This window comes from Protomyctophum parallelum (genome assembly GCF_964188405.1).
Source record: "Protomyctophum parallelum genome assembly, chromosome: 3".
Taxonomy (NCBI): Eukaryota; Metazoa; Chordata; class Actinopteri; order Myctophiformes; family Myctophidae; genus Protomyctophum; species Protomyctophum parallelum.
Genome location: NC_139698.1, coordinates 44095752 through 44117163, shown reverse-complemented (window position 1 = coordinate 44117163; position 21412 = coordinate 44095752). Strand labels below are relative to the sequence as shown.

The window sequence follows — 21412 nt, the reverse complement described above, 5'->3', positions numbered from 1 at the left end:
ACCTACATAACGGGCTACTATTTTAAAAGAGGGAGGTCAGTGTTAAATAAAACTGTGGACTCCATTGTTAGAAAGGCTTGTTTGAGGAAGGTTTAGCTTTAGAATGCCAGGTGTCTATAACTAAAAGGCACAATTCAATGCCAAGAACACTATTAATTAAAGGGAAATTTCACTTGAAAAACTTGGTCATTATATCATCTACTCAGGCTTTTGTGAACACCCCAGACAGTGTTTAAGTTGTTCGATTCAGTATTTAGATATTTGGTAGTCATTTTATCTGCCTCGCCCCCTTCCTTAACCATGATAAATTCATAGAAAACACCCATCCTTTTTTCTGGTGACTGATATTGTGCTTCTAATACGTGAGGGGCTGTGCTTTTTCATTTACTGTTTTCATTTATTTTTAATAATTGTTTTAGGGTTTTCTTTGCCTCCGCTGGCTCCTCCCCATATTCTTTTCCAAAAATAATTATTAAAAATAAATGATAGTAAATGACAAAACACAGCCCCTCACGTATAGAAGGACAATATCTGTAACCAGAAAAGATACGAAAACTAAACCCAAACTAGCAATCCAGGAGTCAGGAGAACAATGTGTATTTCTGAAGTCTGAATGGGGGGTTGATACGCGAAACACTTCAAAGCAATGTTTAGCAAAACTACCTCATATGAGTCATATCCTTATTTTGTTGAAGCTACCTGTTAGACTTTCAACCAGCCATTCAACCTTCTCTGTGTATGTGAGGAAATGAATGAGTACTAACCCAAACAAACAGGCAATGACCTATTTCTGTACAGCAAACAGCAGCTAAAAGCCCTGTGTTTTACTGCCCCCATGGTAAGTGTAATAACTCACCAACTGGATTCCAAAATGGAACCATTCTTGTGCTCTTGCTCTCAACAACGGATGTTAAACCTCCACAACGTGTGGTTTATGTGGTACGGGTGTCTCCCCCCCCCCCCCCCCCCCCCGCAATTCACCCTTGCTGTCATGAGTTTTGCCTATTTCTTGGGGAAGAAGAGGTATGTTCCCTAACTGCATGCTGACTGCAGAAGTCTGGCCGCAGTAGCGAGGGGAAGCCGTGAGCAATGGAAAACGCAATGGGCTTTGGCTGCCATCCCCAAGGAGAAGGGGAGGGAGTTTTGGAGGGCAGAAGGGAGGCACAAGAAAGAAAGAAGTAGTGAAAGTGATAGAGTGATAGAGTGATAGGTGCACTGCACACCAAGGCCATCCAACGAAGCAAGGCAAATAGTGAAGCCTCAGTAGACTGCCCAGCTAAGAAATGTGTTCTTTGTCCATTCTGGGAATTACGGACAGTGTTGTCATGATTTGCCTAGACATTATCTCATTCGTGATTTGCCTCTGTACCTGTTTTGTCTTTCTGTTGTGCTAATTCTAACAGTAGTGCTGTACTTTAAATCAAAACAGTGCCTTTAGAATTTTAGAAGAATACCTGTGAATTATTTTGTAACTCCTTGAGTTGAGAAATAAAGGTTTCCCTGATTTGACAGATGTTTACTCTTCAGTCCTATCCTATTGGATGTCAAGAGTTAAGTTCCCAAATTCTATTTCGGAGATCAAAAATGTTCATAATTTCATCTCCATAATACAAGTATACTGACATTGTGCTGCAACCTTTGTTAGAGCAGAGCGACTGTTGTATGTGAGTTCCTATCTTGTGGTGTTATCTAGAAAAGTTCACTTACTGCAGCTTGTGAGGAACAACCCTGAGACATAAGAATACAAGAGACATAAGAATAGTTTGACTATCTTGGCAAGTCCCAGAGGGCAGATTCAAGGAACTTGACTTATCAAAGTAATAACAAAACGTGTTCTGAATAGCCTCTGATGTTCTGAAAAAGGAGTGAGGAATTCAGCTGTGGGTTTTCTGTGGGTGTTGACTATGTAAGCTCAAAGGGAGGGAAAGCTTGAGACTTTTAAAGCCAGATGGAAATAAAATGAACAATGTACTAGCAAGCAGAACCTAAAGTCTTGTTAAAGTCTGCTATAAGGCAGGATTCCTTATAATTTAAAAATGCCTTGTTAGCTATTTGGGGTTTGGGGTATTTTTATTTGATCAGTAAAGTCGGTGGAACCATAACCATAACCATGACCTTATCATGAATATCTCATAAATAATTAAGACAGTGTATTATGTTGGATATATTTTGGAGCTTTTACATCACCAGATACAAGTTGCCCACATGACTTCACTTATGCGCTGTAGTGTGTTCTACTGTATTAATGCTATATACGTAGTATACCGTCCCCGGCAATTTGAAATAAATCGTATACCGTCTACTAACCATTTCATTCGGTGATTCATGTTGTGCGTGTGCAGGGAATAATTATGGTATGATGTCCGAAAAAACCCTAGAAGTTAATTGTTCATACTTATTTGAACCTGCTATCACCCTTTGTTCTTATTGCTTTGTTTGTGGCCCTGGATTAGGATAGGACATGTTCTTACACTTCACCAAGCTGATTTCAGTGATTGCAGTTTGGTTAACACTAAAACTAGGCTTGATTGTGATTGATTCACTTCTCATTATTCTTCAAAAATGTAATTTAAATGCTTGAATAAACAAATCTGTCTGCAATGCTCTGCATCCTCCCCAAAGGGTTACCAGCTAATTTCAGGCCCCTTTTATGGAAAAGCTAGTCACATGCACTGAAAACACCCAGCTATGAATGAGCATGATTTTACTACTACTTCTCAAAGAGCAAAGGTTGTCTTTGTTCATATGTCTGGTTTTAATAAGGAGGACATGTGCTGAGAGAGAGCGAGGCTCAAGTTTATATTAGCATGTTGATAACACAGACTTCATCACACTGCTAAATTGTTAGCATAACGCAGTCTACTGAGTGGCCTCATTGTTTTTTGTTCACAAATCCTTGCTGACTCAGAGAAATGCAAGTATTGTACGTACGGTAAAGCCAGCGCTACAAATAGAACATAATGATGAATACAGCCTTTATGAGCCTCAAAGAATTGCTGAGGTAGCAGTCTGGGGCTTTATAATGTATAGTTTTCTTGGACTTCAACTCAAGGACATTTTCTATTTTTGTTCTGAATCTGGAGTAAGTCTTAGCTTATTTGCCACCTGTATCACCATATCCTCCATTCATGGTGTGTGGACTGGCCAGCACATTGTGTGATCTCTAAAGCCTGATTTATACTTACTTGGTTGCACACTGGTGTTGCACACTGACAATAGCCGATCTACAAGCTCACTAAGCATCGCAGAGCAGCGCACTTTGAACTCAAAGATCTGCTATTTTCGGTGCAAAACAGCAGCACGCAACCAAGTATAAATTGAGCATTACCGTCCGATAAATGTAAATGGTGTTCACTGGGGGTGGTAGCAACTCTTAAGTAGATCCATATGTGCAAACTAGCAGTCTACTCTGATTATAGCAACCTCTGTGGTTCTGTGGGATTGCTTGCAGAACTGCTTGAAGGGCTTGAGACTTGTATGACCGTCAGAGAGAGCAGAAAGGAACTGCAAGTTGCAACATGGAAATTTAGAATCATAGAGCATTGTGTGGTCAGCTTTGTCTTTGGGAGTTGGTCATTAAGAACCAGACTTTAATGAGAGAAACAGACTGGGTCAAAGATGAATACCTAAAATTAGTTGAAATGTGAAGTGAAGATAGTTACTACATGCAATATCACGCAATAAACTGGCTTACTTAGACTTCTCATATGAACAAAATGTGTGTCGCTGCTAGTAAAATTAATATGATTATGAATTATTCAGATAGTCCATTGGGACTTTTTTGGGGTTTTTTTTCCAAATCACTGAATGCTCCTTTAAACCTACTGTACTGTAACCTACTGTATAATTTATACAAAATCAATGTTTAGAAACGCTTAGAAATAACTGAGTTGAAAGATTGTTCAACTATGAGAAAGCAATGATTGTACTATAAATTTAGCCTACCTCACAACAAGATGCATTTCCCTGCCCATCCTCCATATTATTTTTGTCTGAGCTAAGGTTTTTGACAGGGATGTCTAAAATGGGGTAGACTAAGTCAGTTTTTGTCATTTTGCCATGCTAACATGAAATGTGTCTCCCACATAGGAGAGGATGCTGAGTCAGAGTGGGGTAAATGCCAGGAGTCGAGATATGTTTGGACTTCGCTGTCTCCCTGGTAAGGTCACCCTGCCAATTCACTTTTTTTTTTTACTTCTTAACCCTTTTACTGCTGCCATTTATTGAGAAATTAGGACCTAATTCATGCCAGCATTTTTTTAATTTGAGCTCTTATTTTGAAAAGCCACATTTTGCCTCAACCGGAAGTGAGCTTATCCCTGCCAGCTTTACGTTGCCAAGACAACCTTTGTTTACATGATCGAAAAATGCCGGTACATTTTTGCACTCCACAACGTCGGCTCGTGCCGTCAAAGAAACGCTGTTTTGACCAAAAATGCCATCTGGGACAAGGAATAGGAGATACAGGCGATTGAAAGAAACGGATAGAATGGATTCTTATGGCGACGGTGAATTAATATGAACGATCCAGTGCAGTGCTAACAACAGTGCTAGCTAACCGGCTAACGTGAGTAGCATTATGGCTTGATCAATCATATGCACTAATAAAGGGCAATTGCCGAAGGGCTTCGGCAATGGCAGCAAGCGTTAATATCAAATTAATGCTTCAATTGCCGAAGGGCTTCGGCAATGGCAGGAAGACGGTTAACACCCTGATCGCCCAGGACGAAGTTCACCGTCCTTTCAATTAGTGACACCCAGCGCCCAGGACGAAGATTCATCATAAAGAGCGATGTGATCGGTATTGATATCAAAACCGATCACATCGCTCCACAGCCTGGGAGCGCCTGTTGCGCAACACTCGATGTTGCGCAACAGTGGGACGTCATCGAAAATGTCCCCCCCCTGTTTAGCCGACGAGACCGAACATCTTAAAATGTTAATAACTCTTGATCTAAATCATAACGTCTAATTCTAAGCAAAGATCATGTATTACGGCCCAGCGCGGTCCCGTCGCTAGTCGCGGTAGATTTAGTCATACCTCCCGTTGTTGCCGATCGCCTCTAGAGTGTTTTGGCTACATCTATCTGCTACAGCCACACAGGGATAACATCCGGTCCGTCGGTAAAAGTGCTCCGTCTACTATAAATCGCCGGGCGCTATGATTTAATGGATTAAATAACCCGGGCAATCGGGGTATTAAGACATGCGGATCCCTTTATTCCTTCAAAACCGCTCTCAAAGGGCACCTACGGACGGCTGCAATTTGAAACTGGCCACCGTAAAATCTGAATCCCACCCTCCACCCACCCCCTTTTTCCCTCTTATGATTTCATGTTTTTGCCTATATAGAAGTGTATCTTTGTATGCCTCTAAATGTTTTGATGAATTGAAAACGGTGGGCCCTATTGTAAACAAGTGTAATGCTTTTATGGTGTCGTCCACTCAGTTAACAGTTTTTGTATTGAGTTGAGCTTGAAATGTACTGTAATTCTGCAAACTGTTAATAAATACTTCAATCAATCAATCAACCAAACTTTTTGAACTCTGTGCCGGCACACAAATGAATACTGTATTTAAACTTTAAAGTGCCTCAGCAACTGCGGACCCCTGTAATAATATTCCAACCACCTACAGTCAGCAAAACACTTCTGCAGAAACTTTACACAGGAATGTTGGCACACCAGAGTGCCCTGACCCCTAGACGAGCTTAATCTTTAACCTCTCGTATCAGCACTTTTTCACAGTAGCACGACCATCAGAGAGCCGGGATCCCAGATTGTGTGTGGATTTTTAAGGATGTTTTAGGTAAGGGTGTGTATGTGGTATAGAGGGGAAATGGAAGCAAGCCACATATATTATACAGTATACTTTCAGCACACGTATACTTTGTAAACGGGCATCCATTCCTCATGTTATTAACTTTCCCAGACAAATCCGTTTGCCTGAAATCAGTTTTGGTCAAATACTTTCCATGGTCTCTCAGGCCCACACAAGTCGCACAGTGCTCTTATTCTTAACTGTTAACATTTCACTGTGAAATGCAGACTGTCTTTACTCTCTGTTAGCCCTCTGGCTTCCTTACTACTAACGTATATTTACTACAATTGCACTTGCCAATAATTCAAGAGAGGGAGTGCTACTGTGAAATACGGACACTGGGGTTCTGAGGTTGTAGGTACAGTACGAGGAAAAAAGCAAAATAAGTGAAAGGTTTCTCCTGTAATGCAGCTAAACCAAGTGTGGAGAAAGATCTAGCTTGGAGAGGTTTCACATTACAGTATTGCACTCTCGCTCCCTCTCTAACACACGCGCACGCACACGCACACACACACACACACACACACACACACACACACACACACACACACACACGTGGCACACACAAAGCTACAACACCAACCAAACAACTTAAGGACAAATTTGTGTTCATTTTCAATATGACATAATCCTAATCCTAATCAATCATGATTTATATACGACATTTATAAATGTCGTAAGACAGTGTCACGTGTTGAAAATAGCGGACCTACAAGCTTGTGGATGCAATGCGTTTTGAGCTTGTAGATCTGCAATTTCTGGCACACTACATTGCCTTACGATAATGCATTATTTGGCAAAAGATGTTCTTCGTATTCCCAATGTATGGCCGCAGCTCACTGTGCACAGTATTGTTCTCAGGTGACACCGGGACACAGGGCAGCAGAAACCGAGCTGAGCTGTGGGGGGCGAATGGATCAGGGCAGTGCAAACAGCCATAGGTAGATCATGTGCCTTTTGAATGGCACGTTGGGGGCTATATTGTCCATCCACATACAATGGCATTTGATCAAGACCCTCCTCAGAGGAACATGGCCTTCCCATCTCTCCATGTTCTTATGTTACCGTACTGTGCGTGGTGAACATGGTCAGTCTCAACTGTGTCCATTGTTCATGTTCCATTTTCATTTGAAAGCAGCATTGTATTACAATTAAATAGGCTCTATGCACAGCAGGCATATTGGAAAGAAATGTGATTGGACCTCTTCCTTGATCCATTCTGGCCAAGCAGAGTTAGGGTGCTGATATTGGGCTCATTGGAAACACTCAAAATGCCCCCTTATATTAATGGTGTGTAACTCTGAGAGTGTACAAATGGAATAAAATTGATCCATAATTTATTTTACTATTATTTATCCATTTGTACACTCTTGAGTTATGGGGATCCTTGAAATTAAAAAGTTTGAGAACCACTGTTGGAGACTACACTAAACAGTCCTACATATAAATAAGGAAACCTCTGTCCGTCAGTCCCATGATTGTTGCACATGCTGTTCTCATCAGGTCAGTGATGATCAATTGATCTCAATTTGCACACGGGCATTGACTATTAGCAGTGGCGTCGACTGCGGGCTTGGTAGCTGAAGCACCCACACACATAATAGAACGCAATATAGCACACACTGAACTGACTGAAGCTCCCCTCCCCCTGGTCCCTCATTTCATTGAGACACTTAATTCAGCTCAGATTGACCATGAACCATTTATTGCAAAGCTATTGCATGTTAGTATGGCGGTGTGGCTCTGCTCATGTGATATCAGATGATCTGCGTACCGAGACAGGTCTGATATCACATTGATATCAGACCTGTGTCGCAGGTGCTATGAGCACTTTGGATATCATCTCCATAGCACTAGCACGCACATTGACACGTGCGCTGTTCGAAATGCACATTGTGTTAACTCTTGGCGCTAATAGCTTTAGCGTGTAGAGTGTTTTCTCGTGTGTGTGTGTTTTTACTGTCGGAGATACAATACATGACCATAGTGTTACTGTAGTGTAGGACGAAGAAAAGCCATACAATTTAACAACATGTAGGTTCTGTAATGCAATTCCAGTGGTCTACTCTGTAGCCCTAAACGATAATGGCCTTTCTCGGCCCCACCTCTCTCCCATGTTTATATTGTGTTTTTAGTTTCCAAGATGGCTGCAGCACCAGGGGGCGGTGGCCTTACTGGGCTGTGTTCACACAATCAAGACACCTGAACAAGAAACACAGTTTAAGATGTGAGATGTCTCAGTAAAGAGATGGAAAAGGGACAGTATATTTAAAATCCTGACCCATAAAGCCCCAGTGGAGGCCTACCATGCGTTTTTAAGGCTACTTTCACCCAAGTGCTCTCACATTCCCGGATATATGAACTAGTTAGTAAGTATAATTGGTAAGACCTGTGAAGGAAGTAAGGAAGGGGCCCAGTTCCTTTCCAATATGGCTGCTGTGCATAGAGCCTATTCATAGTGTAGACATTTAGCAGATCCAGTCTGGAGCATAAGCAGAGTAAGCAGTAAAACTAGACAATTGTCACGTACTGTTAGTAGTGCAAATAGAAAGATATAGTGCCGCAAAGACACTAGGATGCCAGGTACTGTAAACATCAGGCCTAGAATCTCTCCACACAGAATGATATCTATAAATAACATTTGTGGTCAAGAATAAACTACCGGTAATCTAAATTACATTATGTGAACAAATTACCAACATATATCTGCAGATAAGATATCTGTAATCTTTCAAAATAAGGTGTCAAGAAGGGATTTCAGATCCTGTATCATATGTTATTGAATTAGCTAATCATTATGGCACATCGATTATCGGTATGTTAAAATATTGTGAGAATGCAGATCTATAAGCTAAGCTCACAATGTGAGCTTGTAGATGGGTATACAATCGGGCTCAAGTGGGTAAGAGCTGATTGATTTAGGTTTTGAACTTTTGATATATTTTGCATATAAGCAGGGCATTTGAATGCATAATAAATAGTAATGTTATTCACTAGAGTGGTGCCCGTGGGGCCTCTACAGCGGTGCCCGTTGGGCACTGGCCTACTTGAAACGATGCGATTTGGAAATGAATGCCCCACCCTGATATTATGCATTGGAGCCTCCAGACGTCAGAATGATGTCAGAACAGGCCAGCTCCATATATGGACACTGTGCAGACAGAGACGTGGTGCATTTATAGTAGGATGAACAGTAACACACAATGGGTTGAAATGGGCAGGTCATTAAGAAATACATTTGATTTATTCTGCACATAAACTTGTTCATATCCCAGAACTATAAACCATCTCGCACTAACTCGTGCCTTTTATGAAAGTTTTAATTGGTCTTCTCAATGATGTCATTAAAAGGGCACTTAATTATATTAAGTTAAATGAAAATCAAATCACAGCATAGACTAAAACCTCACTGGGCAGTTCTGTGGTGACTGTAGTTGTGACATTTATTTTCTTAGGCCTACTTTCTATGAATTGGAATTCAAAAGAACTCAAATAAATAAATAAACAATGAAATGTGTACCATAGATGTTACTGTTCTATTGGGGGGGGGGGGGACATGAAACTCTAAATTATTAAAGGCCGCTATTGCTTGTGGTCTACAATTTGAAAAGTGGCCTCTTTCTTGGTTGAGGACTCGAGGAGGGCAGCAACCTTCAGCTCTGCACGCATCCAAGATGAAAACGAGAAACAAATGTGAATGAAAATATGAGAGTACAGTATGATCAAGCATGTGGAACACATCACTCTCAGCAGCTGGTTGTCCCCTCCTCCCTTCTAGAAATCACTGACCACAAAAAACAAAAACATGATCTGAATTAAACATACATACTGGAAAGAATTCTAAAACCAGATTCACATTTCATCGTAAGGTGGTGGTATATTTTGCGGATGTATAAGCTTACAACGTGAGAGATACTGTTCTAGCATCATGTCTGGGGGTGTCCTTGTACATCAGGCTGCCTCACTGCACAGAAACAGGAGATAGACTCCTGACCTATGGGCCACATGGCTTGGGAATCATTGGTTCACAAGGCTACTTGCTTACAAGCTCACAGCATGTTGTTTTTCCAATAGGTTAAAGATGATCACAGATTTACTCTTAAACAGAAACTCACTCAATGAAATATTGAGGTGACTTACATTTGGGCACAAGCAGGTTAACAAAGTTCAGATCCATTTATATGCTCTTGAGAGTTAAATTAACAATCAGCATTTGGCTGTATTCTAGGGCGAAGAGTGGAGATTGTGAGTGGGCGGGTCAGGGTCTCCAAGAAGAACATAAAATAGTTTTCACAATTTCAAGGAGACCCATCTTATAAACACCTCCAGTTGTCAATCACACAGGCTCTCATGCTGTGTTAACTTAAAACTACCTGCTAGCATAAACTTGCTACACAGTAAAAATCCATGGTGTTCATTTAACAAATGTAGCCACATTTGTATACAGAGTTAAATTAACACCCAGGATTTTGCAGTGTAGACATCTGCCAAAGAACACTGCATCCTCCATCTCCTTCCCTGTCCCATTCGACAAATTTAGCCCTTGACTCTGTTGCAGCAAAACTGAGGAATGTTCACGTCTCCGCTGCACCCTGGGGAGGCATAAAAACGAAACACGCAAATCCTGCTGAGGCCTATTGTCCTCGGAGGAACAAGGTGACCACAAGGGCTCTTTCTTTGTATGATTATAACTAGAAGACTAAAGGGTTTTCTCACTTTCTTTTAGTATTTTCATTTTTAGGTTTGCATAATCACAGTTCAGTCCTGTGGATCTTGCAAAGCAACTCCTTGAGGATTAGAATTAATCTTTTGCACTCTAATCTGTTTTAGACTTTAACTGAAAACGTTCTCACTCTCATCTTGTGCAATCGAGTGATTGCAACCATACTTCCTCTCTCTGCTCCTAGATACACAAGCATTTCATGTGTAAAACAATGTTTTTTTTTGTTGGTTCCTTTTTTGTTGGTTCCTTGAAATGTTATTTAAACTCAATGTCTGCCAAGGACTTAATTAACTTCTTTTTTATCAACTCCCACAGCACCAACAACGCCATTAACGCCTTTTTAAAACGTGTATAACGTTGGGCAAAAAAGAAAAAAAGACTCCCTGTACTCTGTCCTAGTCACCATGGCAACTGTTCTAGCCTGGCAAATGTTTTGTAGTCCCATAGGAGGGGTGTATAGTATACGCCTGAACGGTACAAATGTGCACACAAACATCACTGATGTTTGTGTGTTTTATTGGTGCATCTTTTTCTTCACCTTTGAGAATGTTATTGCCCAATGCCCATACTTGTTTGTGTGTCACTGGGTGAATTAATAGTTTGTTTTTGGTGCAATGTCCTGAAATTCAAGATTCTGGATTATCTTTGACAAGGAGATGATTCATGATCCTTGCACATCATTAATGATACTAATGGATGATACTAGATAGTCATACTAATATATATATATATATATATATATATATATATATATATGTTTTCATTTGTTTGATTCAGCTTACAAACCTGTGTAAATAAGAATTTGCAGTTGTCGATTTGGTCAATATTGTAAGTCACCTTGGGAGTCGGGAGGCTGCCTGGGAAGATCTATTATTTATTATATTATTATTTCTCTACTATTTATTGATCTGACCAAGGCAGTGAACCCACAGATGCTCTAGTCTAGTGGAGCAGCTCAGTGAGTGTTTAAGCTGTAGTAGTACGACCAGGCAGGTTCCGGGTGTGAATGTCTCTAGCTCCCATTGGTTCATCTAACCAGTAATATGTTGTTGTTCAACTTCTTCTTTCTCTCCCATCATAATCCATAGTAATATGTAAATCACGCATGCATCCAGATCCACTTGAGCTAATCAAGCATATTTGTCTTAATCTTCTGTGTAGATATCCATGCTAAGGCTGCTTTACATGAACTGTTTCACACAGTTGAGTGGGCAACCATCTCGGATATACAGTCATGTACAAATGCAATTTCCCTCTACTAACTTATCACAAACCTGCAGCATATTCCATATCCTGCAATATAGTCTCTGACCTCTGCACTGCATCTCTAATATGGCTATTTGTGTTCCTTCTAGGCGAGTGCGTACTTCAGAGAGCCGTGCTGGTGAGGAAGAAGCTAACTGCCAGGGAGGGAGGAGGGTGGCTGTCTGGCACCCTGTTCTGTACCCACTTCAGGGTGGCCTTTGTGCCTCAGGACAGTCCCAAACCTGATGTAAGCCCTTCTCAACTTGAAGTGGAATTGACATGACTTAATGGCATTTAACAATTATTTTTCTTGCTTCGTTTTAAACTGAATTTGTGCCAGCTAGGATTTAAGTAGAACATTGCCATTTTGTACATTACAGCACAAGCACATTTGAAAGTAATAGTTTTTGCGTTTGACAACTTATGTGATGCAATCCAGGGTTTCTTGTTGCAGTACATTTCACTTACTGGTATTTCAAAGATTTAAAATAAAGACAAAGACTGTTTTGAAATCTACCATTTTGACCCAGTAGCACTGTTGAACTGTCATATAACAGTAGATTCTTACAAATAATGCAGGACAATGCAGACCCAGTGCTGTTAGGAGACCATGATGTTGCTTTGGCTTCCATAGAGAAGGTTGTGGCTGGTAAGTAGTAGTTCATACCCACCTTTTCACTTCTTTGTGTCCTCTATCTGCAAGCCATTGATGGAGCCTAATGCAAAAATTAAATAAATTCTATCATCTATTCTACCCTCTACTACAGGCATTTTTTATGTACGAGGGGACGCAAAACTAACTCAGTCATTTGGGTGACATTGGCCACCACATTGTGTGTGTGTGTGTGTGTGTGTGTGTGTGTGTGTGTGTGTGTGTGTGTGGAAAAAAACTAAACAAAAAAATAGTCATGCAAGGTTGCTATTTTTACCATGTTTTTGTTAGATATGCTTGTGAGCAAAGAAAATCGTTTGATTTTATAATCTTGATTTGTATGCGTTAATACAATTGTTTGTAAGTGTACGGTACTACACTCTTTCTATGATTTTTATAATCTTAAAATAGTATTAGTATAGTAGTAGTGTGTTAGTAATGCCAGGTCTTTCCATATCAGCGAATACCTTAACAGTGGGAAGACATAATCCAGAAGTGTTGTCAATGTATGCCAGTAAATTGATCATACACATTACTAAATTAATGGGGATCCATTAAGAGGCTACCTAGGATAAAAAAATAAACAAAAAGATGAGAAAGCTTAGCTAACTAACTGTATAACTACCCTATAACTGTGTTCTGGTCTGTGTTCAGTGGGGCCATATAACTGTGTTCTGGTCTGTGTTCAGTGGGGCCATATAACTGTGTTCAGTGGGGCCATATAACTGTTCAGTGGGGCCATATAACTGTGTTCTGGTCTGTGTTCAGTGGGGCCATATAACTGTGTTCAGTGGGGCCATATAACTGTTCAGTGGGGCCATATAACTGTGTTCTGGTCTGTGTTCAGTGGGGCCATATAACTGTGTTCAGTGGGGCCATATAACTGTGTTCAGTGGGGCCATATAACTGTGTTCAGTGGGGCCATATAACTGTGTTCAGTGGGGCCATATAACTGTGTTCAGTGGGGCCATATAACGGTGTTCAGTGGGGCCATATAACTGTGTTCTGGTCTGTGTTCAGTGGGGCCATATAACTGTGTTCTGGTCTGTGTTCAGTGGGGCCATCGCGAACCAAGTTGGTGACTCCTAACTCCTCACTGAAGTTCACCCCGGAGGAGCTGGTGCTTTATTGCAGAGACCTCCGTGTCATCTGCTTCCTCTTCGACCGCCTCACCCCCGACACACAGGCTGTGGAGGTGTGTGTGTGTGTGTGTGTGTGTGTGTGTGTGTGTGTGTGTTTTTATCCTCAAGGTTAATTAATCCTCAAGGCTAATCACTTGTGGTGTCCTCAATTCACCCCTCACTTCACACGAACTCTTGTCATCATACATCACATTCCGTGCTCAGCTAATCAAATCATCACATATGTCATTCCGGCCAATCACTTTTGGCGACTTTCCACCCCTCACTCAGCCTATAGGCTCAGCCTATCAAATCATCGCTATGGGTTTGATCAGCCAATCATCTGCCAATGTTTGTGTTCACACACTCAAAAAATACACTCGTGTCGTGTGAAGTGAGGGGCTCTTTTTTTCATCATACACTTCCGGGACAATCACAATAGGCTCCTCACTTTTCTGTCATTCCGGCCAATCACATTGGCGTCTTCAATTTTCTGCCCTCACTTTTTATCCTTCTCAGCCAATCTAATCATCACAATGGGGTGATCACTGAGATACCACACCAATCAAATCATCGCTAAAATTCACACAAACAGACAAAGCTTGGCATAAGAGGGGCTAGCGCCCCTCAAAAACAAACCACACAAATGCCTTCATCCACTAAAATGCCACAGATACTGAATTGCTTAAAGCTTCAGTAATATTTAGTTGTTGGTTTTGCTATTGTGTATTTTGTCAACCTCAACCGGTGGATATTTACATTTGGAATGAAACTCGTAATTTGCATATACTGTATATTATGAGGACCACAATGTCTTGTCCTCGGAATTGTACTAACCTGTGGTTACTGATTTACAAATCAAATACAGTATACTGTGTATCCATTTGTGTATGTACACATACAGAACAGTTCAGTTCAAGGTTTAGGTGTAGATCACATGCTCCATTTGCAATCATAGAACCATCTTGTGGCAAAAAGTCCTCCGCCTTGAAAGGCAGATCTGTGCTGTGGGTTGTTAATCTGATGCTAATGAGCCTCAGAGCTGGGCATCAGTGACATTTGTCATATTGATTCTATGTCGTCCTACTTTAGATAACCTACACCATTGCGAAGACGTATCAGCCTCTCAAATCAGGGACTGTCCTTTCCTTCCAGAATGCTGCCCTTGGGAGTGTGGGTGAGTAGCTGAATGTATGCACCTCCCCCATATTCTCATTTATATTCACCCTTTGGTTTATAGCTAATTTATATTCATGGGCAAAATGTATTGGGTGATCATGAAGAAACCTACAATCACATCCACATAAAGCATAGCCTAATGTTAATAGTATAGTCTATTGTAACATGGTTATCACATTTACTCAAATACTGTGCAAACATCTGTCAAGGTTTCTTTTATTTTTTATCTTTTGTATATTGATTTATATTGTATTTATCTGTACTGTAAAGCACAATGAATCTGTTCTTTATGAAAAATGTCACCAAGTCAACCTTTTGTTTGTACTTTTAGTGAAAGTGCATGCTTGCTTTGAGATATTCATAATTTCTTCAACCTATCACTTTGTCTATTTTTGTCTGGGGTTCTCTCTCAATTCTTCTTAGTATCAGCATATTCAAAAACCTTAACCTATTTTGGGCGGGAACCCCTTTTGTTGTTTTAAACATGATGTTATAATTTAGCTATTGATAAATAGCAGAGCTATAAGCTACAAGCTCATAGCTTGTAGGTCTGCTATTTTTGAAAAATCGTGAAAATATTTATTTCAGAACTGGATTTAGAAGATTTTTTTTACATTTTGAGGTCAGGCCTAAATGGTTTAATGCAGATTGAGGTTAAACTGGAAGTATTTTGGTTTGGATGGTAGACCATGATGAGATGTATAGCCCAGATCCTCTGTGGCTGACAAAATGAGAAATGTTCTGTCATGATGAAAGAACAAAGAAACCTCCCGAGGCTGAAACCACTGCCAGATGTGAGGAAGTCTATTTATTTTTGCATGGGTATAAACCCAGACTGCATTCATTTATCTTGACAACAATTTAATAAGTCGTTTATACGAGAGAAAAATTGATCTAAATTCATCGTTCAGTATGTCTCAGTATATTAACATTTCAGTTTTGTTAACATTTTGTAACCACAGACAAGCAAAGAGTCAAATAATTAGTTATGATTTGAAAGATTATTGTATGCGAGTAGGTGACTTGTTTAAAGAGGTGAATATCTAATTTAGCAATGAAAGCATTTACCATTAGTGTTAAATATGAGACTGGTATTGTTTTGATTGAACCGCTTATACTGCAAAATGGAATAAAACTAAGTAAACTTAGATATGAGACTTACTGGATTTTAGTATTAACCATTGTCGTTGCCACTGTGGATGCAGAGAAACATGAGCCTGGACGGATGTACAATAAATTATGCTATGTTAAGGCTGCACTAGGATGGCCAGGTTATAGATGGCTGCTGGCTGTCAAATGAATAATGTAAAGGCCTCTCTGAAATGTGTCACCAGATGACCCCCAGCTCAACTCTGCCCAAGGGCCCAGTGTGTGTGTGGTCAGTACAGGTTACTCGATTCAACCACCTGGGTGACCGTTTGAGTGTAACATTTTGATCTTCAACCACTTTGTCAAGATCACTCTTTAGTTTAACCCATTAAGACCCACGCTGGGCAAGACCTATTTTGTAGAGTGCATTGCTTGAATTTGGCGGAAATTGCGGGATTTTGGCGGAAGTACCGCTCAAGGAAATGACGTTGACGCTTTACAAATCTGTTTACATTCTCTGAATGAAACAAGTGTTGTGATTGGTCGACAAATATCGTATCCGGGGGAAATAAATCTTACGGATGTTCCAGACTAACACTTCCGGCTATGCAATCTCTGCCTTATATTGTGACCAGGCTTTTCTCTTCACAGATGAGTAAGGCTGGGACGGAGGCTAATTAAGACCTGAGGCTGATTCTACATACGGCTTCTAATTAAATCGGTAGTTCTCAAACTTGTCACGTCACAAGAGGGTGCTGTAATCCCTTTGTTTTGCAGATGGGTTCCCAGATTGTGACGGAAGTAGCTACAGTATAATTCATTGTTTAGTCCCCTTACCTTCTTGTGCACTACAACATATTCACTAATCACTATAGCAATAATTTTCTCCAGCTCTTCTCTCGTATCTTAACAGAACTACTCACATACTGTACATCTCTTCTGAATATCCATGTCCCACTCTCTCCTCCTCCAGAGATGAAGCAGTTCCTAAGCAACCGTCATCGTGATGCCCACATGAACTGGTTTGAGTCCTCCTTAGACTGGGAACAGGAGCTGGAGCGCTGCCGAGCCACTGGCTGGAGGGTCAGCTCGGTCAACGATCGCTTTGAGATGTCCACCAGGTACATTCCACAGAGACCCCTCTGCATGTGGATGATTATACCAGTGATTCCCAACCTGTGTGCCGTGAGCAAGTGTGGCCCCAACACTAAGATTGATTATAATGTAACATTAATATGAAAAATAATTAATGTAAAAAAAGAATGACATGTGTTTTCATAATGACCAATAAATAAGGACTTCAATCAATTGATTTATCATTTCAAAATAAATATTGCATGCGCCGCATGACCCACGTGGGTGGATTGCGAATGCTTTCAACATGTTCAAGTGGGCCCTGATTCAGAAAATGTTGGGAACCACTGGATTAGACCCTTTATAGACATTAACAGTGTGGTGAACATTTTTTGCATGTGTTGAATATATACATTATCAGTTCAAAATGTTCCGCGACAACCCCAGCATTGGTAGTGTTAACCATAGACATATATAAAGGCTAGATGGCTCAAGGCAGAGTCTCTGACGTAGTTCACCCGGCAGCCATCTTACTGAGGGGCTACAGTACAGTATGTTCTATGGCAGCTCAAACAAAAATAGTCATAACTCCCTCAAAACTTGACGGATTTACAAACAGGTTGGTTTATTACAAACGTCAACGTGGCTATGATTCAGGACGCTTATCTGCTTATGTTTTTATATGAACGTCGTATAAAAGCATATACATATGCGGACGTCTCTGGCGTTTATAACAAACCAAACCGTTTAAAATCGGTTATGGTTCTTTAAAAGTACATGCCTCATACACACAATGTTATGCTGCCCCTCGGTAAGATGGCCGCCACGTAGCAACGTTGCTCTCCATTGGCCAGAGCGCGGGTGAGCCATCTAGCCTTTCTTATCTATCTATCTATGGTTTTAACCTGAATCCTAGTGCTCTGTTGTGAGGAGGAAATGTGGAAATCTGACATAAAACCTCCTAATGCATTCTGAGAGAACGCCTTTGCACATAGCTTGTTATTTTCCCTATTCATTCTGTCACACACCAATGTTCTATCTAATGAAGCAGGAATTGCTTAAACCCTGAGCATCATGTGTTTGTGTCCTGTCAGTCTTCCCAGGTTCAATGTAGTTCCACAGAAGGTTCTAGACACGGAGCTGAAGAAGACTTTTGCCCACTTCAATGAAGGACGTATCCCAGTAAGCACACTATGCATATAGAGAGACATTTTGAGTACACTCGATGGAAGGGCAGCACCCTGCAGTTTAAAAGTTGCAATATCATTCATATGGTCTCAACATTACAGTCAATATTGTGAACACAGATCATGTCCCATGGGCAGAAACCAGAGGTCTAAGACTTGCAATGTGATCACTGATCAGGTTGCATTAGGTTCAACAGAGAAAGATGGTAAAGGTAACTGTGATAGCACCCTTGGGACATTTTGGGGGTGCAGTCTGGATTAAAGTACAACTGGGGTCATCTTGGGACATAAGAGTAGATCTAGATTTGTGACATCACATGTTTGTGTCTTAACTCTCTGGCTTTAGAAAAGATCTGTACACGTTAAAACATAGTGATTTGGCAGCCCTAAATGATAAAGAAAAAGATGTGTAGGAATTCTTAAAATGAGTAGTGTTCCTCTTTCAGTATATTTACTATACACTTTGTAGCCTCTGAGCTGCCGTCATTTCAGAGAGGTTACATGCAACCTGCTCATTTTCGTTCAAATGTCATAAATAACTCACTGAACACAGTAAACTACTATTTTGTGGATTCTAAACGGTAGGACCCTGCTATTAAAAAAGGGTGCTGTTGCAATGGTGCAGGCTGAGACATGGATATTTTGTGTGTTTTAGCGCTGGTGTTGGCGCCACCCTAGGGGCAGTGATTTGCTACGAATGGCAAGCTTCCAGAACAACATTTACCATGAGAAGGATGACACCAGGTGGGTGTGCGTGTGCGTGTGCGTGTGCGTGTGTGTGTGTGTGTGTGTGTGTGTGTGTGTGTGTGTGTGTGTGTGTGTGTGTGCGTGCGTGCGTGCGTGCGCGTGTGTGAATACAACTTAACCTCAGTACCACAGTCTCCTCATGTCCACATCCACCACCCACTCTGCAGTTTTAGCTGTGGGCTATAACTATCACAAGGGGACAGCCTCAGTCTCACCACCCCTCATTCCAGGGAGGTTGTGAAAATATGTGTTTGATGTTGCACTTTAATAGCAGAAAGCCTAAGGCTAAGAAGCAAGCTCTCATGCATTCAAATAGATGTCTACGATGCAAGCAGTGTGATATCTTGTGACAGTTATTTAAAAAAAGAAAGTGATAAAGAATCTGCCCAACACCATGGAGAATGAGTTTCGATTCTTTAGTGGTGCCTTTCATTACCTTGGGCTTGGCCAGGCACTCCAACGAACACAATTGACCAAGTCCTACAGGTTGGTCGCAGTACCTGTTCAGCTGGGAATGGACCTGGGAAGGAAGTGTGTTCCTCTGCACGCATTGCGTGATTATGAATCCCACGGCAGTTCTAGGAAAGCCCCGCTGTGATTGGCCAGTAGTCGCTGTGATTGACAGTTCTCGTTTTTTCAACTATGCCTAAACCTAACCTCAGTAAAACTATACCTAAACCTAACCTAACTCAGTAAAACTATGCCTGCCGGGACACAGGTAAGGCGGGTCTATCCCAGAACGTTGGTGGGATTCATAATCACACCCCAGGGCGAACACCTCACTGTCAGGTCAAAAGCAGCGTCTGGTGACTCCATGTGTATCGGAAGAGACAAGTAGTTGTCTACACGCACCCCAGACCAACAGTAGGGGTTGGACTACTGTATACAAACGTGGGGGCAATTGGCAATGACTAAATTGGGGAGAAAAATAAAGAACGACTTAACAGTTAAAACACATGGAAAAAGGGAAAAGTATGCTGGAAGGTAGACATAAAAAATATTCAATTCACACTCATGGTGCAATGTTCACCATCTTTTTCTGGTTGATGTGTGTGTAATAGGAACCTTGAGTTGATCCTGTTCGGTGGCCAGTCTTCTCTTTGTGTGGTGGTTGATCTGGGAGAGGAGATGCCTTCACCCACTGACATACAGCTGGCACACAGCCGTCTGCGTGCACTTTGTCTGGGAGGTACGATAAGATTCTTATGCACACTCAAAGAAGTCACAACCCATTTACTTGATATGGTGTATATGGTTCACATTTCTAAAATACTTCTGTAAATAATATTGATGTAAAAAAAACTACCAAAATGTGTGTTGAGCACTTTATGTTGGAAATTCACCTGCCAAGAAACATTATAATAATTTACCAGATCGAGGCATAACTTAAATACCAAAGAGTATGTCCAAAGAGTTGTCTGTAGAAATAGCAGCAGTGCTTGCAGCAAATCTAGTTTAATGCATACTGTATCAGTACTCTCACTCAAACCAAACTACAGAGACACCGCCTGATTTGCATTTTTGAGGCGTCTGCCCTTTTCAGTTTTAGTACTATGTAAAGCAGGAGCATGCGCTGTAGGATAGGGCAATACATCAGAGCTGAGCATTATGTAGATTTATTTTAATCTGTAGGTGAGCAATTTTACAGCAAATTCAAGAGAGACCCAGAGTGAAATTCCACTTGAAACTTTATTCAGCCCACTGTTAACATCTATGCAGACCTTGGAAGGAACAAAGCGTTGTGCCAATGCACGTACTTGATCTAATTAACACACGTCATTAATCAGTCTGCTTCAGTCATTATGATTTGTTGGCAAAACAATTTAGCCTCATCTTGCATACAACCTCTTGCCCTGAGGTTCCAGCAGGAAGGTAGGACTTTATTGCTGATATAAAGTGGTGCTAATCTGTTCACATTATGATGCTACTGGGAGGAGAAATGTGCTCTTAGATCAGAACCAGATGACAGGACCTCACAACATCAAACCTCCTCAAATCACGGACCTGGATGAAAGCCAACATGATCATAAATCAATGCTTTGCTTATATAATAAACACTAGTGGTTGTTTTCCTTACCTTTATACTCGATTACAGGTCAATTTTGATCTCAGGAGTTTTTCTGTGTAGGCTGTGCATGCATGCAGCCTTGCCCTACTTCACATTCATAATTATATACCAAAATATACACTGTATAGTATACAGTATATATTTTGGAGACTCTCCTACCATGTCCGGACAAGTCAGAAGAAGCTGTGGGAGATGGTGTTGCTGTGTGTGTTGCGTAGGCGGCGGGCGCACACAGCACATTCCACGGCTGAATAAAAACAGGGTAGACAAAGCCCATGGTCAAATAACCGACTGCTGGCCCTGGAAGTGTGAGACACCCGTCGCGCACGTATGCGTGTGCATTATGCATACACACAAACACAGTTGTTTCACATGGCGGGCAGAGTAATGATCAGGGTCACTAACTAACCATTATCTCTCTCACTCTCTCACACACACACACACACACACACACACACATGTACGCATGCACATACCACACGCACACACAGTCACACGCGCACACAC

At 41.1% G+C, this 21412-nt stretch overlaps 1 protein-coding gene across 2 annotated transcripts in view; it reads left to right on the top strand.

Moving 5' to 3' along the window:
* mtmr11 (myotubularin related protein 11) overlaps window positions 1–21412 on the top strand; it is a 38679-nt gene that overhangs the window by 4971 nt on the left and 12296 nt on the right. For both annotated transcript variants that reach the window (XM_083760612.1, XM_083760613.1), the window contains exons 2-10: window positions 4090–4159; window positions 11899–12035; window positions 12368–12437; window positions 13496–13635; window positions 14654–14738; window positions 16803–16950; window positions 17998–18085; window positions 18746–18834; window positions 19899–20026. In XM_083760612.1, coding sequence (XP_083616738.1) covers window positions 4090–4159; window positions 11899–12035; window positions 12368–12437; window positions 13496–13635; window positions 14654–14738; window positions 16803–16950; window positions 17998–18085; window positions 18746–18834; window positions 19899–20026 — 955 coding nt within the window. The remainder of the gene's footprint in view (window positions 1–4089; window positions 4160–11898; window positions 12036–12367; window positions 12438–13495; window positions 13636–14653; window positions 14739–16802; window positions 16951–17997; window positions 18086–18745; window positions 18835–19898; window positions 20027–21412) is intronic.